Raw genomic sequence first — 26,363 nt, 5'->3', positions numbered from 1 at the left:
GCAGCCTTTCTGCTCCTACGATGCTGCTTGGCCTGCTGTGTTCATCCAGCTCTGCACCTTGTTGTCTCTAATGTTCTGCTGAACCAGGTCTGAATCCTGCCACAGCAGATGGTGGAAACTAATTCAAAAAAATTTGGAATTATAAACCTAATGATCACCATGTATCCATTGTCGATTGTGGATAAACCCATCTGCCCTACTCATCTGGGAAGGCAACAACCATCCTTACCTTGTCTGGCCTACATGTGACTCCAGATCCACAGCAATGTTGTGTAGCAGCCTCCTGGCTGCTAAAACACAGATAGTTTGTTAACTTGGCCAAACGGCAAGGGATACTGGGTACATTGAACAAAGAACAAAGAAAATTACAGCATAGGAACAGGCCCTTCGGCCCTCCAATCCTGCGCCGATCCAGATTCTCCATGTCACCTATTTTCCAAGGATCTGTATCCCTCTGCTGCCTGCCCATTCATGTATCTGTCGAGATACATCTTAAATGACGCTATCGTGCCTGCCTCTACCACCTCCGCTGGCAATGCGTTCCAGGCACCCACCACCCTCTGCGTAAAGAACTTTCCACACATATCTCCCTTAAACTTTTCCCCTCTCACCTTGAAATCATGACCCCTAGTAATGGAGTCCCCCACTCTGGGAAAAAGCTTCTTGCTATCCACCCTGTGTATACCTCTCATGATTTTGTAGACCTCAATCAGATCCCCCCTCAACCTCCGTCTTTCTAATGTAAATAATCCTAATCTACTCAACCTCTCTTCATAGCTAGTAAAACTCTAAAATCACAAATCCCACACATCAGACACACTGCATATACAGCAGCCAGGTGCTAATGACTTTAGAATAACGTAAAAGGCAACAGTTATTCTGGACAGACATACCCCCAACAACTTATCCACTAAACAAAGGAGAACCCAGGCAGAAAGGCACTGGGTCCTGCTACATAGAGAAACTAACAGCAGCATGCCAAGTAAATGACTGACTCATTTCAAACTATTAAGCATACCTCCCTGATTGGCCAGAACTACAGAAAGTTCCAGAACCAACTAAAGGGTACAAAAACCTGCAGACTTCTCTCTTGCAGCCTCTCTTGGAATTTTCTGAGGCCTTCTGAGGAGACCAGCATGGCAAGAGGCAGAGGCAAGCTGATCATCCAGAGACAGAGAGAAGAAAGCAGCTTCACAGAGCCAGAAAGAGCAATGTAAGAATTTACAAGAGACTCGGGAAGTATTGTAACCTTAAGGGGCTAAATGGAATTAGAGATACAATGTTTAGTATTAAAGATTACTGTAACTTTGTTCTTAATGAAGCTGGGACTGTTTTGTATTCGTACCAGCTCATGCATGTATTGATTTGACTGCTTTGGTATTGTAGGATACCTGGGCAAATTCACTCATAATATCCTGGCCAGAGTTGTCTGTAACTTGCTTAAAGAGGAACCAGACATTTGGCATGCCTATTAAGAGGCTTTGGTTTGAAGTGACCCTTAAGGTCCTCCGAACCCTTGCCTGGTATCTTGCATATTCAGCCTGAGCTGGTTGTTAAGATGACAACTGCCCCTCATGAAGGCCAGGATATAAACTGAACATGCCAGACACTGGCACTGACCAAACTGAGTCATAAACTAGGTATTTTAAACTGTGACAGGCACAGTATGAGCCAGGTGCTCTACAGCCAGATCGAGTAAAGCATGTGCTTTAAAAGGGTACCAGTGTATAGATGGATTCTGAGGAAGTCGCCTAGAGGGGTACAGGCATTTGCCTCTTGTGTAGAAACCTTAGAGACATTTCGGACTCCTTGAAAGAACGAGGCAAGCTTTGTTTTATTCATTTTCGGTTCTAATTAGTAGAATCAATTTTCCTCTGAATTTTAAACCTTTGTCCTTGTGCTGAGAGTGTTCAATGGGGTTGCAGCTGACGGAATTTGATTTTTAGTTTACTTTCTGTTTGAATTAGTAGGGAAAAGTTTATTCCTATCAAGTTCAAGAGAGTTGAGGGACCTTTGAGTTCCAAAGAATTGAGGAAACTTTACTTTTAAGAGAAATCCAGTAAAGAACCCAGGAACAATATGTTTGCCAGCAAAATAGGACAAGTGTCCCCTCATCCAACATGGGAGGACAATCCCAGACAACACCTTTTTAAAAAATAGCCCAGAATTCTGTAGCAGCCTAGCCTGGCCCTGGACCAGGACCACAGGTTCCACATCCCCAAAACATATGGCAAGAAACTCGTAACAAATCAGGAAAGAAGGCCATTAAGATAACTACAATAACAGCAATAGCATGTAGCCTAGAAGACTTCTGTAAATGACTAGTCGAGAATTAGATTGCCGCAGGAGCAATTAGAAGTCATAACTGTTGAATTGGAAAAGTTAAAATTTGTAGTTAAAGAGCAGGACATCAGAATGCAGGAAATCTGATGCATATCGGACAATTGCAGTAACAATTGGAAAGAGCCCATTCTAGCGAAAGGAGGACCATTGAGGACCAGGAGGCAGCCTCAGCATGCATTGACAAGCTGGAAGCATAGTGTAGGAAGCTCCAAACAGCATACAGATTGTCCAAGCTTGTAATGTAGAGCAATGCACATCAGGCCCTAATATGGAGCATTCAAAGTGCCAGGAAGAAATACAGTCCCTAGAGAACCAGGTCTCTGCCCAGAATGGGATAATGTGTGCCTTTGGGCTCCTACCTCCCCAGGGCAATAACAAAAGGCCCTACACTGACATATCTGCACCCAATCTGCCTCAGCCCCCCAAATGGGGACCACTGCCACCTTTCTCCCACATGACTGCACCTTCAACCCCTACCCCTAATGTACAGCCAAAATCAGAGCCCATGCACATAAGTGCGATCCAGACTTCTTATCGCGCACCCCCCCCCAATCTCGCTCCAACTTGGAAGAATGAAAGAGGGGACAGGAATACACCAAGGAGACTCAGACTTCCCCTCCATACAAGTCCCCAGTCCTAGAAGAGGGGAACTCCCGCAAATGAACCCCAAACCCAAAGTGTGCTATAACTGTGGCTGAACCGGCCATTTCATTCAGGACCGTCGGGCACCTAAAATTCCAACCTGGCACTGGGAAATTTGGAAAAAGGGACTAACATTCAGGGTACCATCCTGGCAGCAACAGATGTAACATAAACAGGCTGTGGCTTATATGCTGAGGATGATCGGGGAAACCCCTTAATGGAGACAGCTTTAAAGGTGTCCAGCCATGACTGCACAAGCTGCCATCCACATATGGGGCATATTTATTCTATTGCCCTTTTTGTTTTTATTTATAAAAGGGAAGGTCAGGAATGTGTGACCATTGGGCCGATTTGACAATTTTAAAATGTAATATAGAACACAGTGTCAGATATTAGACCAAAATATTTATAGAAATTACTCTTGCCTTTTTTTTTAGAAAGTGCACAGGAGTGGCTACTCCGAGACAAAGATGCAACCCTTCCAGAGCATTTAATGTGTACAATGTATTACCATAATGATTGTATCCAAAAATGTAGCATAGGCACAAGGGAAAATGATGTACCCAGGGTACCTGCGGCACAACCACCAGATGTCATGGTATGTGTAGATGGGACTCCCTAATAATTAATAGATGAAAGAAAAGGGGCCTCTTTAATGATCTACCACAGCATACTGGATAGAGGTGCCAATGGTCAACACCCTTGATTTAATTAGTTTGGAAAATAAACTCAGATCTTGACTCAACAAGTCAAATGAGACCTAGAAGGACTGAATACAGACAATCAACAAGAAACCACAGGGTAACTACAGAGAATCAGGCTAGCCAACACTGAATGACCGTACTAGACAGTCATGCCAAGATGATTAACCAGGGCAAAATCAGGGATGATGGTAAGCAGGAAAGAACCCACACCAACATCTCCAGCTGCTAGTTAACAGCAGCTGGAGATGTTGGTGTGGGTTCTTTCCTGGAACAAATGTTTGTGCTGCAGATACAATGCAAACACAGCAGCCAGGTGCTAATTACATTTGCATAACGTAAAAGGCAACAGTTATTCTGGACAAACATACCCCCATTATCCACGAAACACAAAGGAGGCCCAGGCAGAAAGGCACTGGGTTTTGCTACATAAAGAAACTAACAGTTGCATGCCATTTAAATGAACTGCTAATTTCAAAGTATCACTCTCTGACTGACCCACATCCACCTTATCAAGACAATTAAAGATCTTATACACTTCAGTCAAGTCACCTGTCATTCTTCGAAACTCCAGTCTGTCCAATCGATCCCCGTAAAACAATCCACTCATTCCAGATTATCAATCCAGTGATGCTCATCTGGATTCCCTCTAATGCACTGCATAACTGAAGCATATTATCCTTACTTTTATGGTTTAACTCTTCTTGTAATAAAGGAGAGCATCCCATCAATCTTCGTAATTATCTGCTGTAGCTAAAAACTAACTTTTTGGGAATCATGCACCATAATTGGAACTCTCTAGTCATTTTCACTTTCAGAAATACCTTTTGTTTAATTCTTCCTGACAATGTGAACAACTTCACATTTTCCCACATTACACTTCATCTGTCAGATTTTTGTTCAGTCAACCGACATATCTTTATCCATATGCAACTTCTCTATGTAGACAAACAGGAGGCTGGAAGAACACACCAAGCCAGACAGCATCTGCGGGAAGGGAGCAGTCAACATTTCAGGTATTATGCTTCTTCAGGACTGGATGTAGGGGTAGAAGGAGCTGCAGATAAAGAGGGGAGAAGGAGTGGAGGCGAAATGGTGGTGATAGATGGACACTGGTAGTAAGCACGACCTGGTTGGTCAATGGGAGGGATGAACCCGGTTGGTAGCTGGAAGGGAGGGTCAGAAGGTGGAATGGAAGGGAGAACGGGGATGGGTGGGAAGATTATTTGAAATTGGGCAACTCAATTTGAGTCCTTTGGGCTGTAGGGTGCCCAGACGGAAGATAAGGTGTTGTTCTTCAAATATGCTGGAGGAGGCTGAGGACAGAAATGTCGCAGGGGGAGTGGGGCAGGGAGTTGAAATGGGCGGTGACTGGGAGGTTAGGTTGGCCATTGTTGGCCAGGCGGAGATGTTCAGCGAAACGGTCACCTAGTCTATATTTGATCGCTCTGACGTAGAGAAGATCATATCGGGAGCACCGGATGCAATAGGCTAGGTTGGAGGAGATGCAGGTGAAGCTCTGTCTCACTTGGAAGGATTGTTTAGGGCCTTGAATGGAAGTGAGGGAAGTAGTGTGTGGGCAGGTTTTGCATCTTTTACGGTGACAGGGAAGGTAGCGGGTGGGTTGGAGTTGTTGGTGGGGAGTGTGGTGCAAACTAAGGAGTAACGAAGGGAATGGTCCTTGCGGAATGCAGAAAGAGGTGGGGAGCGGAAGATGTTCCGGGTGGTAGGCTCCATTTGGAGTTGGCGGAAGGGTTTCAGGATGATACATTGGATTCAGAGGCTGATGGGGTGGAAAGTGAGGACAATGGGGACCCTATTTTTATTATGTTGGGGGGGGGAGTGGTTAAGAGCTGTGGAGGGGGAATGGAGGAGGCATGATGGAGGGCTGTGAGGATGACAGGAAGCGCAAAAAGCGTTGTTTGAAAAAGGCGGACATCTGGGTGCTTGGGAGCGGAACATCTCGTCAGAGCAGATGTGACGGAGACAGAGGAATTGTGAAACGAGATGGAGTTTTGCAGGATACAGGGTGGGACGAGGTGTAGTCTAGATAGCTACAGGAGTCTGTGGGTTTCTAGTAAATGTCGGTCTGTAAACTGTCGCCAGAAATGGAAATGGAGAAGTCATGAAAGGGGAGGGAGGTGTCTGAGATAGACCAAGTGAATTTGAGAACTGGGTGGAAGTTGTTAGCAAAGTCGATGAACTGTTCCAATTCAGCCTGGGTGCAGGATACTGTACTGATGAAATAATCGATGTAACAGCAGAAGAGTTGGGGAACTGTACCGGCATACAGAATGAAGAGGGACTGTTCAACACAACCGACAAACAGGCAGGTGTACCTGGGGCCAACGCAAGTGCCCATGGCAACCCTGTGGATTTGGAGAAAGTGGGAAGAATTGAAGGAAAGGTTACTGAGGGTGAGGACTAGTTCAGCGAGGCAGGAGAGGGTATTGGTGAGGAGGTATTGGATGGGTCTGTTGGAGAGGAAAAACTGACGGCCTGTAGGCCATCCTTGTGGGGTATGGACATGTATAGGGATTGAACATCCATAGTAAAGATGAAGCGCTGGGGGCCAGGGAACTAGAGGTTACCAAAAGAGGTGGAGGGCATGGTTTGTGTCCCTGATGTACATGGGGAGTGCCTGGGCCAAGGGGGAGGGAATGGAGTCGAGGCAAGAACTTCCCTATGTCTTCTTCACAACATAATTTCCATCCTACCTTGCTGTTGTCTATGAATTTAATCATCATGTCTTCGGTTCTCTCACCAAAGTCTGATGTAATTTGCAAACTTTTGACCTTAGCAAAATTCTACTCATCACACGAGACCCAAAACACTGCCGTATTTTAATCCATGCTAAGATGTAACCCCTACACCACAAGCTTTCATTTTCTGTAATAGCCTTTGATATTGTTCCTTACCAAAGGTGTCCTAGAAATCCAAGCATAGTACAGGCTCCTCTTTATCCACAGCAGTTGTTATTCTTTCAAAGAACTACAATAAATTGGTTAAATTCGAATTTCATTTCACAAAATCAAGCTGACGTTTCAGTTATTGAGCACACAACTATAATCTGTTTGATGACTGATTCTAACTTCTTCTCCACAACAGACATCAAGCTAACTAGCCAACAGTTTTCTATTTTGTCCCTCCCTCCCTCCTTTCTTGAATGGGGATTGGGGCTTTATTTGATACTTTTCCATCTGATGGAAACTTTGCAGAATCTAGGGTATTTTGGAAAATTAACAGTAAAGTTTCTACTATCTCATTAGCAATGTCTTTTAAAATCCCAGGATTATGTCCATCCGCCCATGGAGACTTGTCGGCCTGCAATTCCATCAGTCTGGTTAATACGACTTCCACCTCGATGATAATTTCACTCAGTTCTTCTCATCTTTCCACTTCCTGATTTACTGCTATTACAAGAATGATTTCTGTACTTTCCATAGCAAAGGCAGAAGCAACATATTTGTCCACTTTATATGCCATTTCCTTATTTACTATTAGCGGTTTGATTTGATTTAATTTATTCTTGTCACATGTAACTAAGTACAGTGAAAACTTTTGTTTTATGAGCAGTACAGGCAGACCATTGTGAACAAGGACATACAGATCGTGGGGTGCTGAGACAGAGTGAGACATACAAGGTTATGACTATACAGGAGATATACAAAAGCAAGATCAACATTAGATTTAAAATTAGAGGAGTGTGTTCAGCAGGGAAGATGCTGTTGGTGTGTGTGTTCAAGCTTCCGTATTTTCTGCTTGACTGAAGACGCTGGGTGAGAGTACTACCAGGGCGGGAGGGGTCTTTCTGTGGCAACAAGAAGTGTACATAAAGTCCATGGATGGGAGGTTGGCTTCTGTGATGGCCTGGGCAGTGCACACAACTTTCTGTAGTTTCTTACAGTCCTGGGCAGAGTAGTTGACATACCAAGCCATTATGCACCCAGATAGAATGCTTTCTGTGGTGCACCTGTAAAAGTTGGTGAGTGTCCTTATGGACATGCCGAATTTCCTAAGTCACCAAAGGAATAGGTGTAGTTGTGCTATCTTGCATCTACATAGAAGGTCCAGGACAGTTTGTTGGTTATCATCACTCCTAGGAATCTGATGCTTTCGACCCTCTCCACCTCAGCTCCATTGATGTAGATAGGGATACATCCTCCTCCTTTCTTCCTGAAGTCAACGATCAGTTCTTTTCTTTTATTGACATTGAGAGAGAGAGAGAGACTGTTATCACGGCACCACAACCCCAAACACTCTATCTCCTTCCTATATTCTGACTCATCTTTGTTTGATATCCAGCCTACAACAGTGGTGTCGTCAGCAAACTTGTAAATGGCGTACATACGAAATTTGGCTACACAATCATGGGTGTACATGGAATATAGTAGGGGGCTGAGTATGCATTCTTGCGAGGCACCAGTGTAAAGGATTATCGAGGACGAAGTGCTGTTGTCTATCTTCTCTGATTGTGGTCTATAAGTCAGGAAGCTGCGGATCCAATGCAGAGGGCAGATCCCAGACCTAGGTCTTAGAGTTTTGAGATTAGTCTGGTAGGAATTATGGTGTTGAAGGCGGAGCTTTAGTTGACAAGTAGGAGCCTGACGAAGGTGTCCTTTATCCAGATGTTCCAGGGGTGAGTGTAGGGCTAGAGAAATGGCAGGTAGGCAAATTGCAGAAGATCAAGGCAGGCTGGGAAGCTAATGTTGATGTGGGCCATGACTAACCTCTCAAAGCACTTCATGATTATGGAGGTCAGAGCCACTGCATGGTAGTTGTTGAGGCACGTTGCATGTGTTTTCTTTGGTCCTGGGATGATGGTGGTCTTCATGAAGCAAGTGGGAACTTCAGATTGTAGTAAGGAGAAGTTGAAGAGGTCAGCAAATATTAACTCCCCATTCTTACTTTCTGAAGGACCAATATTCACGTTACTTCCTCTTAGCCTTTTTAAATAACTGTAGAAACTCTTGCTATCTGCTTTTAGATTCATAGCTAGCTTCCTCACATAGTATAATTTCTTCTTCCTAATCAATCTTTCAGTCATTCTCTAAAACTCTTTATGTACCGACCATTCATCTGACCTGCCACTCATCTTTGTAAGTTATATGCTTTTTCCTGTAATTTGATGCTTTCCCCAGCTCCTTTGGCCAAACATAGATGGCGTGTCCTCCCTTCATAAATTTTTTCCTTGTAGTGGAAGTGTCCTGTTCTAAATATTCTGCATGGCTATTGATCTATCCCCTAGCCTCGTACCTAAGTTGTCTTCAGCCAGTTAAACTTTTGTGCCCACACAATTGCCACCTTTATGGTTTTAAACACTAGCCTTGGACCCAATTTTCTCTGGCTTATAAAATTCAACGATATTGAATCAAATATTGTGGACATGACAACCCATGGATTCATCCTGTTATATAACACACCAAATGTAATGTAACCTGCTTCCATCTGTTGCAAAACGTGCTGCTGTGACAATCTAAACTAATCCTTATTAGCGAAGACCCATTCATTTCCTCTCAAACTCCATTTTTATTTAGCCCGTTCCCCCTCCTCACTGATGGTCTGCATTGCACTTAATGGGTTTTGCAAGTAAATCATTCAAATGGAAACACTATGATTTACTGGTGGTGGTTCATAAATGGGCAAAAAAGTCTGGTGATGGAAAAAAAAGCCGTTCATTTGAGCTTAAGAGCACCTCTGCATATAATAAAAATTACTCATTATTAGTAGGCACGGAATCAACACTGGACGCACTCCCTACAAAGACTTAGTCGGCATCACCTTGGAATACGTGCAATGCATACGATTTAAGGCGAGAATGTGGTGCTGTATCCCTTGGCTTCTCTCAATCACCGTTGAGAACGCCGAAACTTCGCGCTCATTGGAAATAACGCGTCGTTCATCGGCTCTCGCTCAGTATGTTTAACACTACCCCCCAAACCCCCGACCCCGACCACTCCTCCACTTTAAAGTTTTGTCCCTGGGATGGATCCATATGTTCTCGATGGTTGTGCTGCTCGTCTGCGCACGTCCCGGACTGCCTACCTCCATACGCCCTCCGACTCCATCAACAACAACCCCAGTAGCTGTGACAGCAACAACACACCTGACCCCCAGCGACTCATACTCGCCAATGCCAGGCCGTCAGCCGTTAACCGCCACGTGCTCCCCAGCGAGAACGTCCAACCGCCGAACCCGCTTCCCGCCTCGCGGTGCGTCATCACGCTGCGAACCTGACGTCCCAATCGTACTCCTCATTGGGCCGCGAGCAAATTTAAAAATCAACTGCCAGTGGTGGGGCCGTTAACGTTGTTTCTTTTTGACAGCTCGGGTTCGGGCGTTTCTTTTAAGACGTTCCGTTCCAGAAAACAGTTGACTGAATTTATCGGATCGTAGAATGGCTGCAACAGGAAAGGAAACCATTCTGCCTGCCCGCATTTACAGGAACAGGAGTAGGCCATTAGCCCCTTCAGGCTGTTCCAACATTCAGTGAGATCGAGGGTGATCTGTGGCTTAAATCCATAAACCCGCCTTTGGCCCATATCCCTAATACCTCTGCTTCCCTGCTCCTCAGATGCTGTCTGACCTGTTGTGCTTTTCCAGCTCTACATTTATTTGTTCCGTTTCACTCTTCATCTACTAATTTTACCACTGAACTCCAGGCCTACAGCTTAGTTATAGAACCACAGAATCCCTACAATATGGGAGCAGGCCGGTCAGTCTATCGAGTACACACTGACCCTCCAAAGACCACTTCACTCAGATTCACCCAATCCTCGTAACCCCATATTTCAATCTAGTCTTCATATCCCTAGACACTATGGGCTATTTACCATGGCCAATCCACCTAACCTGCACATCTTTAGACTGCAGGAGGAAACTGGAGCACTTTGAGGAAACCTGCATGAACACAGGGAGAATGTGCAAATTCCACACAGATAGTCACCCATGGCTGGAATTGAACCTTGGTCCCTGGCACTGTGATGCAACAAAGCTAATCACTGAGTTACCAAATCAAACCGGGGTTATGTCAAACATTGTTACGCACTTTTCTCCTCATCAAGGTCAGAATAGTGGTGACCATCGATGACACACCTTCTCGCAGTACCCTGCGTCTTCAATGCACTATTATCTCATACGCTTATACGTTGAGTTACCCCCTTCATAAATTATTGTCCACTGTGCATCCCAGCATGCTGACTCCAATCCCCAGCTTGACCTCTCCCTCCCCACCCCGACAGCAGTGGCCCTTGACATTCCTGGTGATCCCGATGCCTAAAGTGGCCTTGCAATGCAAGGTGTTGGTGAGCTCTAAAATGCAGTATTGAAGTCAAGAACTGTGTAAGTGTGTTGGAGATGTGCCATGATCATGTGGTGAAACTGGTGAAATAAAAAACCAAAAGAACTGCGGATGCTGTAAATCAGAAACAAAAACAGAGGTTGCTGGAAAAACCGCAGTTCCAAGAAATGGTCACTGGACCCAAAGCATTAACTCTGATTTCTCTGCACAGATGCTGAGCTTTTCCAGAAACTTCTGTTTTTGTTGTTGGTGAAACTGGTGCTTGACCAATACCAGTCTCCGTGATTCGAGGATGCAGATCATCACTGTCCATGGAGTTGGGGACTACTGGACAAGATGAACACCTGAAGATGATGTTGACAAGTTATAGCCACCAGGTACCCACCTCTGACCTTTCACATCAAGAATTATTGCTGTCTATTTTGTCGTCCCCTGCCTGGGAAAATGGCAACCCACAGACAAATGAGGTGAGATTAGATTATAATGTGATGCTCATTCACAAATCAACCTCTCAACACTCATTTGTGAAATTTTTACCTAGTTGTTGAATTATTATGTGCAAAACCAGACTTTTATTTCTGCCACATCAAGATTCTAACTTTTTCATTTTCACTCTACTATTGCAATTGTCCTAGCATTGCCCAAATCATTCAGGGGTGGGGAAAATGTAGACTTTCTTGGTCAATCCAGTCTACTTTATCTTTCTCTTGTGTACGGAAGGTAGTGTTTTGATATGGAGAATCCCATTAATCAAAACGCTTTCTCAGAGATTGTAAGGATCCACTGAAATCAAGTTAGGTTTTTTGAAAATTGTGTGTGTTTATGATAGACTCCACTTCCATGCCATTCCCATCCCCTCTACCCAACAAATCCACACCCCAATTCCTGCAAAGACAACGGGAGAGTTGTATTTTCATTTTAACCAGAGAAGTTACCCCAGCCGACCCACCGTCTCCACGTGCTCCTGCCCCAACAAACTCATCTCTTTCTACCTCGACTTCATTCTCTCCCCCTTGGTCCAGTCACTCCCCATCAACTTTGCTAACAACTTCCATCCCACCCTCAAATTCACCCCCCTTTCTTGACCTCTCCATTTCCATTTCTGGCGACAGTTTACATACTGACATTTACTATGAACCTATAGACTCCATAGCTACCTCAACCAAGCCTCCTCCCACCCGGTATCCTGCAAAAACTCCATCCTGGTTTCTTAATTCCTTCGTCCTGGTCGCATCTGCTCCAACAAAAGGTTCCACTCCCGAGCATCACGAATGGCCACCTTTTTCAAACAATGCTCTTTCCCCCCTGTCATCCAGACAGCCATCCACGTGCCTCCTCCATTCCCCACTCCACAACTCTTAACCACCACCGCCCCCTTCAGATATAATAGATAGGGTCCCACTTGTCCTCACTTTCCATCCCACCAGACTCTGCATCCAACGCATCATCCTTAAACACTTCCACCAACTCCAATAGACCCCACCACCCAGAACATCTTCCACTGCCCACCCCTCTCTGCCTTCCACAAGGACTATTCCTTTTGCCACGCCTTAGTTCACGCCACACTCCCCACCAACCACTCCAACCTGCTTGGTTCCTTCCCTGTAACCGTAAAAGATGCAAAACCTGCCCACACACCACCTCCATTCATGGCCCTAAACAGTCCTTCCAAGTGAGACAGCTTCACCTGCATCACTTCCAACCTAGTCTATTGCTTGCGGTGCTCCCAATGTGGTCTTCTGTAAGGCAGAAAGACCAAACGTAGACTAGGTGACCGTTTCGCCGAGCATCTCCACCTGGCCCATAACAGCCAACCTAACCTCCCAGTCACTGGCCATTTCAACTCTCCGTTCCACTCCCCCTCCAACATGTCCCAACTCAGCCGCTTCCAGTGTTGCAGTGACTCGGAACACAAATTTGAAGAACAACACCTTATCTTCCACCAGGGCACCCGACAGCCCGGAGGCCTCAACATCAAGTTCTCCAATTTCAAATAACCTTACTCCCCATTCCCCAATTCCCCTTCCAGCCCCACCTCCTCCCTTCCATTCCACCTACTGACCCTCCCTTCCAGACACCAACCGGATTAATCTCTCCCATCGATCAACCAAGTCATATCAGGACACCAGTGTCCACCTATCACCACCATTCCACCTCCACTCCTTCTCCCCCACTTTATCTGCAGCTTCCCCTACCCCCATATTCTGTCCTGAGGAAGGGTAATACCCGAAATGTTGACTGCTCCTTTCCTCCAGTTGCTGCCTGGCCTGCTGTGTTCTTCTAGCCTTCTGTTTGTCTACCTTGGATTCCAGCATCTGCAGTCTTTTTTGTCTCTAACCAAGTTATTAATATTGATGCACAACAAACGTACATCTACAAAAACACTCTCAATGTCCCAAGGAGTAGGAAAAATGAAAATTCAGCAAAGTGTAGGGGGAATTGGGACAGAAGATTAAATACATTATCAAATAGGTACATTTTCAGGGATTACTTTAAGCCAAGAAGATAAAAAGAAAAGTGGAAAGGGTGTGGAAGAATTTCCAGAGAGAGAGCCCCAGATAAATTAAAGGTTTGTTGCTAACAGAATCATAGCAATGGCATGTGGGATGAGGAGATATGATAAGCGTTATCGTGAAGTAGGATGTGATAGGAATATGAAGAAATATGTAAAGAAGCAGAAAATTTTAAACTTTGTAACTTGTATTTTATGTGCATAATAGAATTCCTTTCATAGAAAGGATGACAGTGAACATAAAAATGAGACTGACATTTAAAACTAAACAAGTATACAAATAACAGTTCAATGATATTATATAACCATCATACAAATCCCTTAGTAAACATTTCTAAAGTCATACAAGTCTACACAAAAAATTACCTAATTGTTTAAGATGTAAATAAACAGGATACATTTGTATAATTAATCTGCACAGTGTTCAATCATAATACTGTAATGTTTCATATAATATAAAATGATTGTTCCTCGGCATTTTAAAACAACTCTTAGGAAAGCACATACATCCTTCACTGCTTTTGAATAAGTAAAAGATAGGTATAAAATAAACAATGTTAATTTTATATTTTGTGAAAAACTTATGTTACATGTTAGAAGACAATATAAATAATTCATTATGCAACAACTTAAGCAATAAATTCCTCAATTAAATACTGACAGAGGGACAATGAGGGAGAGAAACAGCATGCAGAAAAAGGAAAGAAAAAGGGTGCATTTAAGAGCTGACAGAGATTTAATTTTTAAAAAATGACCTACTGGAAAAAATGGAAAATATCATCCAACCTTTCAAAGTTCCAAATTCTTCCATTGAGCTATTATTGATGCAGTTTGATTAAATTATGGCTACAGTTTCTTAGAAAGCAGAATGTAAAATATGTAACCACTAATCCAAACAGTAGTGTGAGATTAACTTAAATAAAAGATTTAGAGGAAAGAATTTCCTAGATGATTCGCCCTTGCTTATAGATAGCAGAACAATGAACTAGCATTTGGAAAATATTAATTTGTACTTTGTAAATTTTAGCAACAGTTTTGCTTCATCTATTTTACTTGTTATTTCTGCAGTCTTCTTGGAGCATGTTCTATGTTCATACAAGCTTTATTTTCACAATCATTAACATCTGAAAATTGATCAGACCTGCAGATCACAGTTATATAGAGCAAAGCAGTTGGTTTAGCCTATCTCCTCACTTACTGTTATAATAAAGACAAGGATTAGCACACTTGCATATTAGTAATATTAGAAATTAAAACAATAGATAAAATAGACAATAGCAGATCCAGGCAGAAAATAGAGCAGGGTTCAATGATTGATTTGTAAAAGTTAGTTCTTGCATGCTTAGTTGGAGTTTGAAGAAATCTGGCAGTACAAAAGGTTAGGAGGAGGTGAGGTGTCTGTAAAATTTAAATTTCTAAAGATAATTGACAAGGTGCTACAGAGGATATTTGTTAGGAAAACTATGGCACATGAAAATAAGTGGATTGTCATCACATTAATAGACAGCCTTGAAACAGAATAGGAAATAATGATAAATGGGTATTTCTCTAGATTGGCTACTAAATTAGGGTTCTGACTCCAACCTCTAGAAAAATAAAGTTGAAGATTTTTGATAATAACTTGGGAAATGGTAAATGAGGAAAATCACAAGCAGGTACTGATATGTTTGTGAAGTTAGTGAATAGGTGGCATATGTTTCTCAGAGAATGCAGAAGAAATAATTTAGGGAAAAAGAAGCACAAAATATAGCCTAATGGTTAAATTCTTTCCAAGCTGTCTTGTAGTTCAAATGCAATCGCTGTTTAAAAGGTGGAAGCATGGGAAAGGATCATAAAATGTCAAATATAATTTTGTGTTACAGATGCATTGAATGCAAAGCAGTAAAGTGATGTTGAGGTTTTAGAGATCTGGTTAATGTTGCCTTGCACTTACATAGCACTGTAACATATTCTCAACATATTCTAAAGGTGTTTTACCATTGATGAGATTACTCTTTAACAGTTCCTCCTGTTATGTAGGCAACACAGAAGTCAATTTCCATCCAGTAAAGTCGCATAAACAGGACATGAATGAATGATCAAATAACTTTTTTTTTGACAATGTTAATTAAGTCTGCTAGGCCACAATTGTGTACTCTGATTAGTTGTAGGCACCAAATTATTTTTAAAAATTGAAGCCACAGAAATAATAGTGAATATTAACTAGGACATTTCCAGTAATAAATAGGCATTGATTTTAAGGAAGGCTCAAAAAATTGGGGCTTTTTCACAATAGCAAAGATTAAGAGAGGTCTGAGAGGATTTATAAACTTAGAAAGTTTTGATATGGTAAATAATGATTTTGTTTTTTGTAAAAAAAGTGAACAAGAGGGCAAAAAGTACAAGATCACTAGTAGAATGAAGGCAGATTGCCTACAAAAGAGTAATTTGAAAATGGAATGTTTTGCTGAAAGTGACTTGGCAATAGAGGTTACACCATCATTTTGATGGAAACTGAATAAATATTTAAACGATAAAAAGAAATATGCAAAAAAAGAGAAATAAACTGATTTGGAGTAAGTTCAGTTTGAAAAGCAGATGCAATGGGCTGAAAGTTCACCTTCTATGTGTAATTTTGATCATTTTGTGCAGCATTAAAAATGCCACAACCAGAAATAATTGCAAATAGGATGAAAACGAGAAGAGAAACGGAATCTATTCTATCTCTCTTCCTCCCATTGCCAGAAGATACTACTACTTCTGGAAACAATTCCATTTCCTCCAAAATTACTACATTTTCATGTCATGGTCTGGAATTACAAATGTTCCATTAAATTCTTATTTCAAAGGATAGTGCTGTAACATAAACAATGTTATTGCATATTACTCCAAAATTGATATAAGGCACACATAAGGATACATTTCACAGTAGGACAACATTATTCCTTTGATACCATGTTCAGTGCATTTTTGGTCTCCATTTACACATAATATTACTAAGAAATAATTTTCTATTCTGTTTTTAAGTGAATAATTCTAGCACATCCCAAAAACCACCGGGTCCAGTTTAATGCAAGCTTCCTGCCATTTCTATCATTGTATCAATACAAAACAGATGAAACCAAGGATGGGTAGAAATGTGAAGAGGGCAAATGAAATCTTGATTCTGACCCTCTCTTGGGTCTGTACATCTGGCGATTGGAGGTGTACAATGGTAAATGACGACTGGACCGATTTCCAATTTTTCTTTCTTTGTCGTTGGAAGCATCATACAATTGCATCTCCTAGTGATAGCACAGTAAAAATTGGGAGCTTATTGTTAATTGGTTCATTGCAGCATTACTCATTCTGCTGCTAGTGAAGGCAAACTTTTCTTTAAATGATCATTCATTGGTAGTTGCTTGTTCAGTTAAAACACCTTCCTCTAATCATAATGGTATTTAGAAAGCAATTCTGAAGCATGTATTCTTGTTAGATCATTTGTATTGCTATTCCATCTTATTGTGGGTTATCATAAATGAACTTCCAGGTTAGCTAAGCATGACTCCTGTAGGTGCAACTCCCAACAAATCTGTTGCTGGGAAGTCCAAGTAACACTGAATGAAAATTACAATGAAGGCAATTCACTCCAGTGTTCAATGCTACCCAACCCATCATACTGAATGCCTCATAAGATGAGCTCTCTCTTTTTCATTCGGACAAATACAGAAATGTTCTACAGAAGGTCAGTGTTGACATAAACTCTCTGGTACTGACACAGGAATGATTAAAGAGTTTTCCCAATTGCTTTCTACGTATTAAATAAAACTCATTGCAAAATTACAACAGGAGATCTGGCAATTACTCCAGCAACTGCTCTTAGCTTCACATGATGAGTAGTGATGAGGTATAGAATAATCCATTAAATCACTTAAAGAAATTACTGTTAGGCTTAATATTTTTGAGTCTTCCCAATTGTGAACTTCCATTGCAGGACATGTTCACACTTATGACACAATGCAATTTCCTTAAATTATAATTTAATACTCAAGAATAGATCAGTCCTAGGCTTGGCTAGTTAGCAAATTTATCACGATGACATTGCCATTAATTATACCACAAATTCCAGCAGTTGTTCTTCTCCAAGAAGATCTAGAGATAGACAGTTCATTGAACGTTTGCCATAAAAGGTGGACTTAGTTTTACAGTCTGCTGTGTAGTAAGTGTAGCAAAATTGGCTATCTTTGTCGTCATTGATGCAACCAAACGTGTAGCTCTGGGAGCTGTCTGAAGATAAAGTAGAGCCTAAAGGTAGTTGCTGTTGGTACAGTCGCACATCGTCCAAACTCTGACTGTGGCGATCAGTCGAGTTTCTAGGTTTAGATCGAGGAGCCTATAAAAGTGGAGACACATTTATTCATTTAGCTTTTCTAAGTTCTTAAAGATTAAACTGTGGAGTTCAGTTCTTTGCATTCATATATTAAACCAGTAATTGTCTAGGTGCTATATTAAAAAGGTGCTCTGTCATCAATTATTTCACCAGTAGAGCATTAAAAAGAATCTTCACTTTATCTAGAAAAAACTTTTAACCTATATCTAGTTTCACATAGATTCATAACACTGTTGTTATTACCCGAGCTGTTTTCACATTGATGTTAAAAATGGCTTAACAGCAAGTTTAAAACATAGCAGAGCAGTGGGTTCATCGATAATATTATAGAAGACCTCAAGTTATTGGTCTGCTAATCTACATTATAAACATAAGTACTCTTTTACGTTTACTCTCTCCTGGGCAACTAATTGACAGAGCATCTTTTCAATATAGCACTTAGACAATTACTGGCTTAATATATGAATGCAAAGAACTGAACTCTAGTTTCTTAAAAAGAAAGTAAAACCAAGGCATCATACCTGTGAAAGCGAGTCTACACTTTGTCCTCGAAGTTTTACGGAAGGATCACACAAACTCACAGCGGTATCAATGCTAACATCTGTAAAGTGAAACAAACTCTTACTTCATTGCTAAAACAACATATAAACATGATCTAATTTTATGAAGATAATGTCAATATTGGCTTCCTTTAGGTTCCTTTAGGTTCCTTCACCAAAAACTCAAATTATTTCTGTAAGCAGGTGAGATTTTGATTATTTCACTTCCTAGGATTCCATTTATTTATAATTAAGTTCTTTGATCTACATTGGCTGGATAAATCTATTTATATTGTCAGATAGGATAGTGAATTCTTGTGTGTTTTGGGGATTGTCAGCAAGTTTGGCTACAGGACATCACTATGGAACATTGTGACACAATTCACGGAAGAGATCAATTAAAAATCTTAACAGCCCATTATGTACCGACAGCTTGTATTTATCCAGCCAGCACCTTTAGCATCTTAAAACATCTCAAAGTGATTCACAGATGTGTAATCAAACAACATTTCACATTAGGGCGATAGTCAGAATCCTGATCAAAGTGATAGGTTTTAAGGAGGGTCCTAAAAAAAAGAGAAAAAGATGTGGAGAGGTTGACAAAATTCCAGAGCTTTGAAAGTTGTCAGCTGAAGGCACGCCAGCCAACAGTGCAGTGATTAAAATAAAAGATGCTTTGGAGGCCAGAATTGACTAGAAATCTGAGATGCTCAAGAGGCCACAATTAGCTAAAACATGGATGTCTTCAAGAGTTGTCGGACTTGAGGAGATTGCAGAGAAGGAAAGAGTATTGTCTCGACAGATTTGAACAAAAAAGGATGCAAATACTAAAGTCTAGAATATGCTTAACAGGTGGTAATACTCCTGTGAAGTACCTTGAGATGTTTTAATACGTTAAAGGTGCTGGCTGGATAAATACAAGATGCTGTTGGTACGTACAAGGCTGTTAACATTTTCAATTAATCCCCTCTGTGAATTGTGAGAGTGTTCCATAGTGACAGCTCATATTTGATTTGTGATTTATAGAATGCAGTCCCCAAAAACAGACTTAGCCAAAACAGATCAATGAGCAAGGAAGTAAGGGTGTGAGTTAGGGCACAGGCAGCAGTTTTAGAGAAGGTCAGATTTAGACAGTAGGATATAGGAGGATGGCTAGAAGGGTGTTGGTATTATCAATTCTAGAAGTAAGAAAATAATACCAAAATTACTGACTAGCACATAATATATTTGTAGCTAATTTTAACTCTAAATAAAAACTATTAATTAGAGTTTTTTTTTTAGAATTAGTCCCTTCTGTTTTGTTATTTACTTTGATGCTATTCACCACACACTCCATTTCCTAGGTACCAAGTCCATCTCTTTCTGTATCACTTTCTCAGCCTGCTCACAACATTGTGTCATGTTAAATGTTTAGCTCAGTTGCCAATCCCTTCATCACAAAGACAATGTTATTCCATTTCCGTAATTTCTTCAGTATCGTCCCTCAACGCAGCCCATCTACTGACAGAAATCTTCATGCATGCTCTTGTAACCTCCAGACCTGACTATTCCAAGGTGCAAATCCTACCTGACAGTGAATCCCTTTCAACCCTTACCCGTGTGCTCACTGATCTGATTATTCCCGATGCATTAATCACTCAGTTGAAAAATTTGTCACCTTCCTGTTCAAATCCCTCCAATCGCTCTTCCCCATATCTAACTTCCTCCAGCCCTGCAATTCTATGAGAGTTCAGCATTTTTCCAATTCCAATCTTTTGTGCACTCAGTTTCCTTTGCCACACTGAGCCTTGTTCTCAAGTCTCCAGGCCCTGAAGCTAGAGAATTCCCTCCCAAAATCTATCCACCTCTCTCTCTTTTCAGACATTCTTAAAAACTTACCACTTTGAGCAAACGTTTAGTCACCTCTTCCATTATCTCCCTTGGCTAGGTACAACTTTTTGCCCGATAGGCACTTAACAGACCCTTTGTCTCCTGCTAACTGCATTAAAGGCCACAACACCCAAGGACAGCCGCAATTCAAGAAGGCAGCTTACCACAACCTTCTCTAAGGCAGTTAGGGATAGGCAATAGATGCTAACGTAGACAATAATGCACCACATTACATGAGTGAATAATAATAAGAGAAGTTGCCTGACTTCTTCAGAGCATTATGATAAAACACTGGATCCCAGCTGTCTCTGCAATTTCCATTGGCCTTTTATTTAATGCTCCAGTGTGCTCTATGCTACTGATCACAGCATAACCACTATGATTATAACCTGTGCATGTTTTCGCCAATGATCTTTATTTCAACTGACACATAACCCTGCTTTAATCTTTGTAAATTTTCACTCATTTAACATTAATTTCAGACTGAAACTTCCTTCCAAATTGAAGTAAAAGTCACTGAACTAGAGATGATCTAGCATGCATTCTATAACCATTCACTCAATTTACCTTGCCTGTAGTCCGGTTTTAAAATGGGATAATCAACAGATTCACCTTTGATCACATCATTATCTTGAGATGTCTCAAGAGGATCATCAACAGGGACTTCCACTTCTGTAACAGGAAACACTGGGAGTTAGATATTGCATGATTAGGTCTAACAACTAACAGTCTTACAAAACTTAGCTAACTCCTTTAAAGGATAAGCCAATGACTAGTGCCTTTGGGGATTGATTTAGAAAGTTAAAAACTGAAGTAAATGAGCATCAATCTAATGTAATACAATCTGTACTCCATGTATATTAAATACAACACATTGCATGTAAGCTTTAACAACTTTCTTAGTGCAATTCATGCGTGGTTAACTTGGAATTATATTTTAAAGTTTGGTTTGTAAGTTTCCCATCTCATGTAAGATCCTGCAATGCTTCAACCTTGTGTAAATCAGCTAAAATCACTGTAATTCTCATCAAAAGTCAATTGTTATCACCTTAGAATTTAGCAGCAGTGGAAAGCAAAATAATTTTATTCATATATCATTGGGACACTTGTTCTACCAGCACCTTCAATTAAATTAATGAAAAGTATTCTGCCCTTGTATCTCTTTGACTATGGGGTGTCTCCCTAATGGGTTTTGAAATCAAGTTGACACCATCCTCGTATTTTTTGAAAACTCTTAGGTTGGTCTTAGATTCACTCCATTATAAAAGATTAGGTATCAATTTGGAAACTATTTTTGAAAATAAAAGATAGCCTCATCCTAACAGAAGTCTTGGCTCCTCTTTACCAGAATCAGTCGTGATCTCAATAATATGTCATTCCAAAGAGGCAGACACAATGCTGAATTTTGTAGTTGTTACTGGACCTTTTGTACAAACTGTTGTAATAATATCAAACTGGGAGAATGGTGCTACAACTAAAATGATTCGTATAATTTGCCAAAATTCTTACCATCGTCGTCAGTCCGTTCTTTGCTGCTACTCTCTATTCCTGATGTGTGGGAACTCCTGCGGCTCATCATTGAGCTATTATACTTAACTATACTGTGCACAAGTTCAGTGGAGAATGGTTCATCCACTGTCATCTCCACAGACATTCTGCGCCTTGAATCTGCCTCAATTCCAGAAGTATGCGAACTACCATGGCTAACTGTTGACTGACGGGAGAGCTGTTTGTTCCTTGTGCTTCCACGACTGCTTCCACTGCCATGAGAGTGCTCATCTAGTCGCTCAAGATCCATCTCAAAGGCATCACTGATGTACGATTCTCTGTAGCGCTTTTTCTCTGTATTGCACAAGGTGAAGAAATGCAAGGTCTAATATAAATACAAAAAGTATGTCTCCCAAAAATAACGCAAAATAAACTGGTTACATTATTTGCTCTTCCAAGTAATTGAGAAAATATAGAATTATCAGATAGATGTGGGAAGCTGTCATGTCTAAATTGAGTTTTGAAAGTAGGGTCGCAATAGAGCTGTTTCTCATAATGCTTTAAAAATACTGGTTTCTTACAAAATTAAAGTGAGACATCTATGGTGGAAGTCCTGTGCACATTAAGCAATTTATTTCAGATTCAACTTAATCACCCAGGGTAAAAAAACCTGAATTGGAAGCATTACTAAAAATGTCTCTCACCATAATAATTGGGAAATGTTTCAGATTTCCTGCTGACAGAAGCAAGCAATGATATACTGTATGGCCTTTCATAAATACAACACAAGATGGCAGCAGCAGCAGAAATAACCTGAGAGGGGCACATATTGGGTGTAATACTCACAAATTCCAGAACTAACTAAGCCAGTAGAATCCAAGAAATAGAATTTATAGTTTGTCTGTACTCTGTTTTAAAAATAATTCTTGAACCATTTCATTTTTCAGTCCCCTTGCAGTCTGGAAAACAAATCCAAAATCCCATCTCCCTTCCCACAAAAGCCTCTGCTCCCAAGTCAATGCTGTCTGGGAGAGATTCCTATGAATCCAGAAATAAAACTTCCTCTGGTTCTTATTTCTTCCCTTAATCTGTACTGTTACATGTTGCCCAGTCTGACTGAGGACAACTCTTTAACTTTGAATTTAAAAAATGTAATGGTTAAAGAACAAAGAACATTACAGCACGGGAACAGGTCCGTCAGCCCTCCACGCCTGCACCGACATGCTGCCCATCACAACTAAAACCCCCTACCCTTCCAGGGACTGTATTCTTCTATTCCCATCCTATTCATGTATTTGTCAAGATGCCCTTTAAAAGTCACTATTGTATCTGCTTCCACTACCTCCCCCGGCAGCGAGTTCCAGGCACCCACCACCCTCTGTGTAAAAAAACTTGCCTCATACATCACCTTTAAACCTTGCCCCTTGCACCTTAAACCTATGCCCCCGAGTAACTGACTTCCACCCTGGGAAAAGCTTCTGACTGTCTACTCTGTCCATTCCCTTAATAATTTTGTAGACCTTTATCAGGTCACCCCTCAATCTCCATCGTTCCAGTGAGAACAACCCAAGTTTCTCCAACCTCTCCTCATAGCTAATACCCTCCATATCAGACAACATCCTGATAAATCTTTTCTGTACCCTCTCCAAAGCCACCACATCCTTCTGGTAGTGTCGCAACCAGAATTGAACACAATATTCCAAACGCGGCCTAACTAAGGTTCTATAAAGCTGCAACATTACCTGCAAATTTTTAAACTCAATGCCCCGGCCAACGAAGGCAAGAATGCCACATGCCTTGTTGACTACCTTCTCCACTTGTGTTGCCACTTCCAGTGACCTGTGTACCTGTACACCCAGATCCCTCAGCCTATCAGTACTCTTTAGCGTTCTGCTATTTACTGTATATTTTCCATCTAGATTAGACCTTACAAAATGCATTACCCCACATTTTTCCAGGCAGCCATCAGCCCCTCTGCAAACCACCTTCTGGAAGCAGTGACTGCACTGATTCAAATCTTCCTCACGTCAGCCAATCAGCATCACCACTCTGCTGCCTTCTTCCGGGTTATCGCTTTCACTTGAACGTGGAGAATGGCTTGCTGAAGTCCACCTTCTGGAAGCAGTGACTGCACTGATGCAAATCTTAAATGGTCTGAAACCTGCACAGGCCTTGCACCAACACTCCCTCCATTCAAAACAGCTTACCACAAACAGACTCAATGCAGCATCTACTGAGGAGAAAGGATTTACTATGCATTGAGTAGCTCTGCTCTAACAAAACTTCTCCAGATGCTGATTTGATAACAGTATCCCTCTGAGAAAATATTATGACCACTGAAGAAAAGAAAAAGTCAATCTGAAATAAGTTGTACATTTAATATCTCAGTTCCAAATGTCAGTTATACAAGACTGGATGGAAGCAATTAATTTTATATAGTTCCTGATCACATCATCAGATTGATCCAGAGTCCTTCTCAGCCAACAAGCTACTTTTTAATTGTGGTATAATCAGAACAAAATCTCAGAAACAGTAAGCAGACAAATTGGTCAGATGACCTGTTTGTGATGGCATTGGTCGAGAGAGGAATATTGGATAGAAGGCCTCCCATGTTCTTCTCCAAACAGACAAAGTTTATGTGATAATGGTACTTTGGCAACTTGGAGCATATCCGCAGAGTCCTGGCTGCTTCAGTCAACTTATTGTTTGAAGTAGAAGGAACTTTACACATGTTTAAAATCATACACCTGGTATTTTCTACGCACCCAGGTTGTTTTCTCTGTTCTTACCTTCCATTTCTTCAATTTTTCGGATTTGCTTGAGCACCGGCTGAATGTTCATGTAGAGGCGATGGCTGCTGCTGAGGAGCTGCAGCAAATGCCTGGATCGGAACGGACAACCTGTGTAATAGATCAGCTTCCGGGCAGAGGGTAAACCATCTGGTTGGATCTCAAACTTCTTTCCCTGCATCAAAAAGGGATGCAAAGGATTAAAATCACACAATAAAATCAGACCCTAGCTTAGTTCTTTTCAGTTACATCTGCTCAATTCCATATAAAATTCAGGTATATTTTGTAATAATCTAATAATTGATAAGAAAGAAAAAGCCTACAATGTTCTTCTATAAATTGTTTAGTTCAAGAAAAATCTTTCATGCGATGTGGGTGTTGCTGGCAAAGGCAATATTTGTTCCCCATCCTCCATTGCACTGGGGAAGATGGTGGTGAGTTACCTTCTTGCATCACTGCAGCAGCCCATCTGGTACAGGGACATCCACAGTGTGGTTAGAATGCAAATTCAGGATTTTGATCCAGTTACAGTGGAGGAACAGTGATATATAGTTCCTCATCTAGATGGTGTATGTCTTGAAGGGGACTTGGCAGGCAATAATATTCCAATGCGACTGCTGCCATTGTCCTGAGAGCAATTAAGAGCTATTTGGCCTATAACATCCACGCCGTTTGCTGGGAAATATTTTATTCTATCATAAACATCTCACACTCACCACTACCTCTTGATCCCTACTTTAGAGAACACCAGTTTGCCCAGGAAAATACTAGATATTGATGCATATTTTAATAATTCATAATATCCCCTTCGCTATTTAATCTATGCAAACACTCTGAAGTAAAACACATCAGCTGTCCTCCACGGGTGACCACTTATACAAATCAGAGGTATCCTAGAGCAGATGATATTGTACTTTCTGGCAATATGTATATTGCTGTGTCATTGCTTTTATGGTTAAAAAGATCAGTGCATACAGAAGAAAAGAAACGGAAGAGTCTTTCTGTTTTCTCAAAAGCATCATTTTAAGTTAAATAACAGGGAGGATTATGACATCAGTTTAATTAGTGATACAGAACCTGAGCTACAATATCATGTCTTAAATTCAAAATCTTAAAAGAAAGGTTAGATCTTCAGCTAAGCTGCTTCCAAAACCCTTATCCATACCTTTCATACCCCTATACTTGCCGATTCCAATGTATTCTTGATTGTCCTCCCATTAAACACTGTGAATTTGAGGTCATCCAAAACTCTTTTGCCTGTACCTCAACTCGTACCAAGTGCTGTTTTTGTTTTGTTTGTGCTTGCTAACCTACACTGCTTCCCAGCTGAAACACACCTCGATTTTAAAATGCTCATCTTTGTTTCCAAATCCATTCATAGCCTCCCACTCAGCCCTCCCCATCTCTGATCTATTCCATTTACATTCCTCCAAGATTTCTGTATTCCTTCACTTAGAAGTCTTTAGAGTGTTCCCTGGTGTAATCATACAACCACTGCCAGCTGTGCCTGACGTGCCAAAGCTCTAAGTAATTAAATTCCCTCCCTGAACCTCCCCTCCTCTCTCTCCTCATTTAAGAGGCTTCTTAAATCTTACTTTGTTAACCAAGCTTTTAATCATCTGCACTACATCTCCTCATGTGCCTAAGTTTGGTTTGAAAATGCCCTGATGAAACAACCTGCATAATGCAGAGACAGTAGGAACTGCAGATGCTGGAGAATCTGAGATAAGAAGGTGTAGAGCTGGATGAACACAGCAGGCCAAGCAGCATCAGAGGAGCAGGAAGGCTGACGTTTCGGGCCTAGACCCTTCTTCAGAAAAAAAAAAATTTTT

At 41.2% G+C, this 26,363-nt stretch overlaps 1 protein-coding gene across 1 annotated transcript in view; it reads right to left on the bottom strand.

Annotated features, from left to right (window-relative positions):
• Positions 1-13,794: 13,794 nt before the first annotated feature.
• LOC109924193 (FERM domain-containing protein 6-like) overlaps positions 13,795-26,363 on the bottom strand; it is a 74,126-nt gene continuing 61,557 nt past the window's right edge. The window contains exons 9-13 of the mRNA XM_048600936.1: positions 24,532-24,706; positions 21,764-22,096; positions 20,822-20,926; positions 18,368-18,447; positions 13,795-17,849 (exon numbers count right to left, since the gene is read on the bottom strand). Of these exons, the coding sequence (XP_048456893.1) occupies positions 17,568-17,849; positions 18,368-18,447; positions 20,822-20,926; positions 21,764-22,096; positions 24,532-24,706 (975 nt within the window). The 3' untranslated portion in view covers positions 13,795-17,567. The remainder of the gene's footprint in view (positions 17,850-18,367; positions 18,448-20,821; positions 20,927-21,763; positions 22,097-24,531; positions 24,707-26,363) is intronic.

This window comes from Rhincodon typus, chromosome 9 (genome assembly GCF_021869965.1).
Source record: "Rhincodon typus isolate 14 chromosome 9, sRhiTyp1.1, whole genome shotgun sequence".
In the NCBI taxonomy this organism is placed as follows: Eukaryota; Metazoa; Chordata; class Chondrichthyes; order Orectolobiformes; family Rhincodontidae; genus Rhincodon; species Rhincodon typus.
Note: the sequence above shows the minus strand (reverse complement) of the source record. Positions and strands in the feature narration are given on the sequence as shown.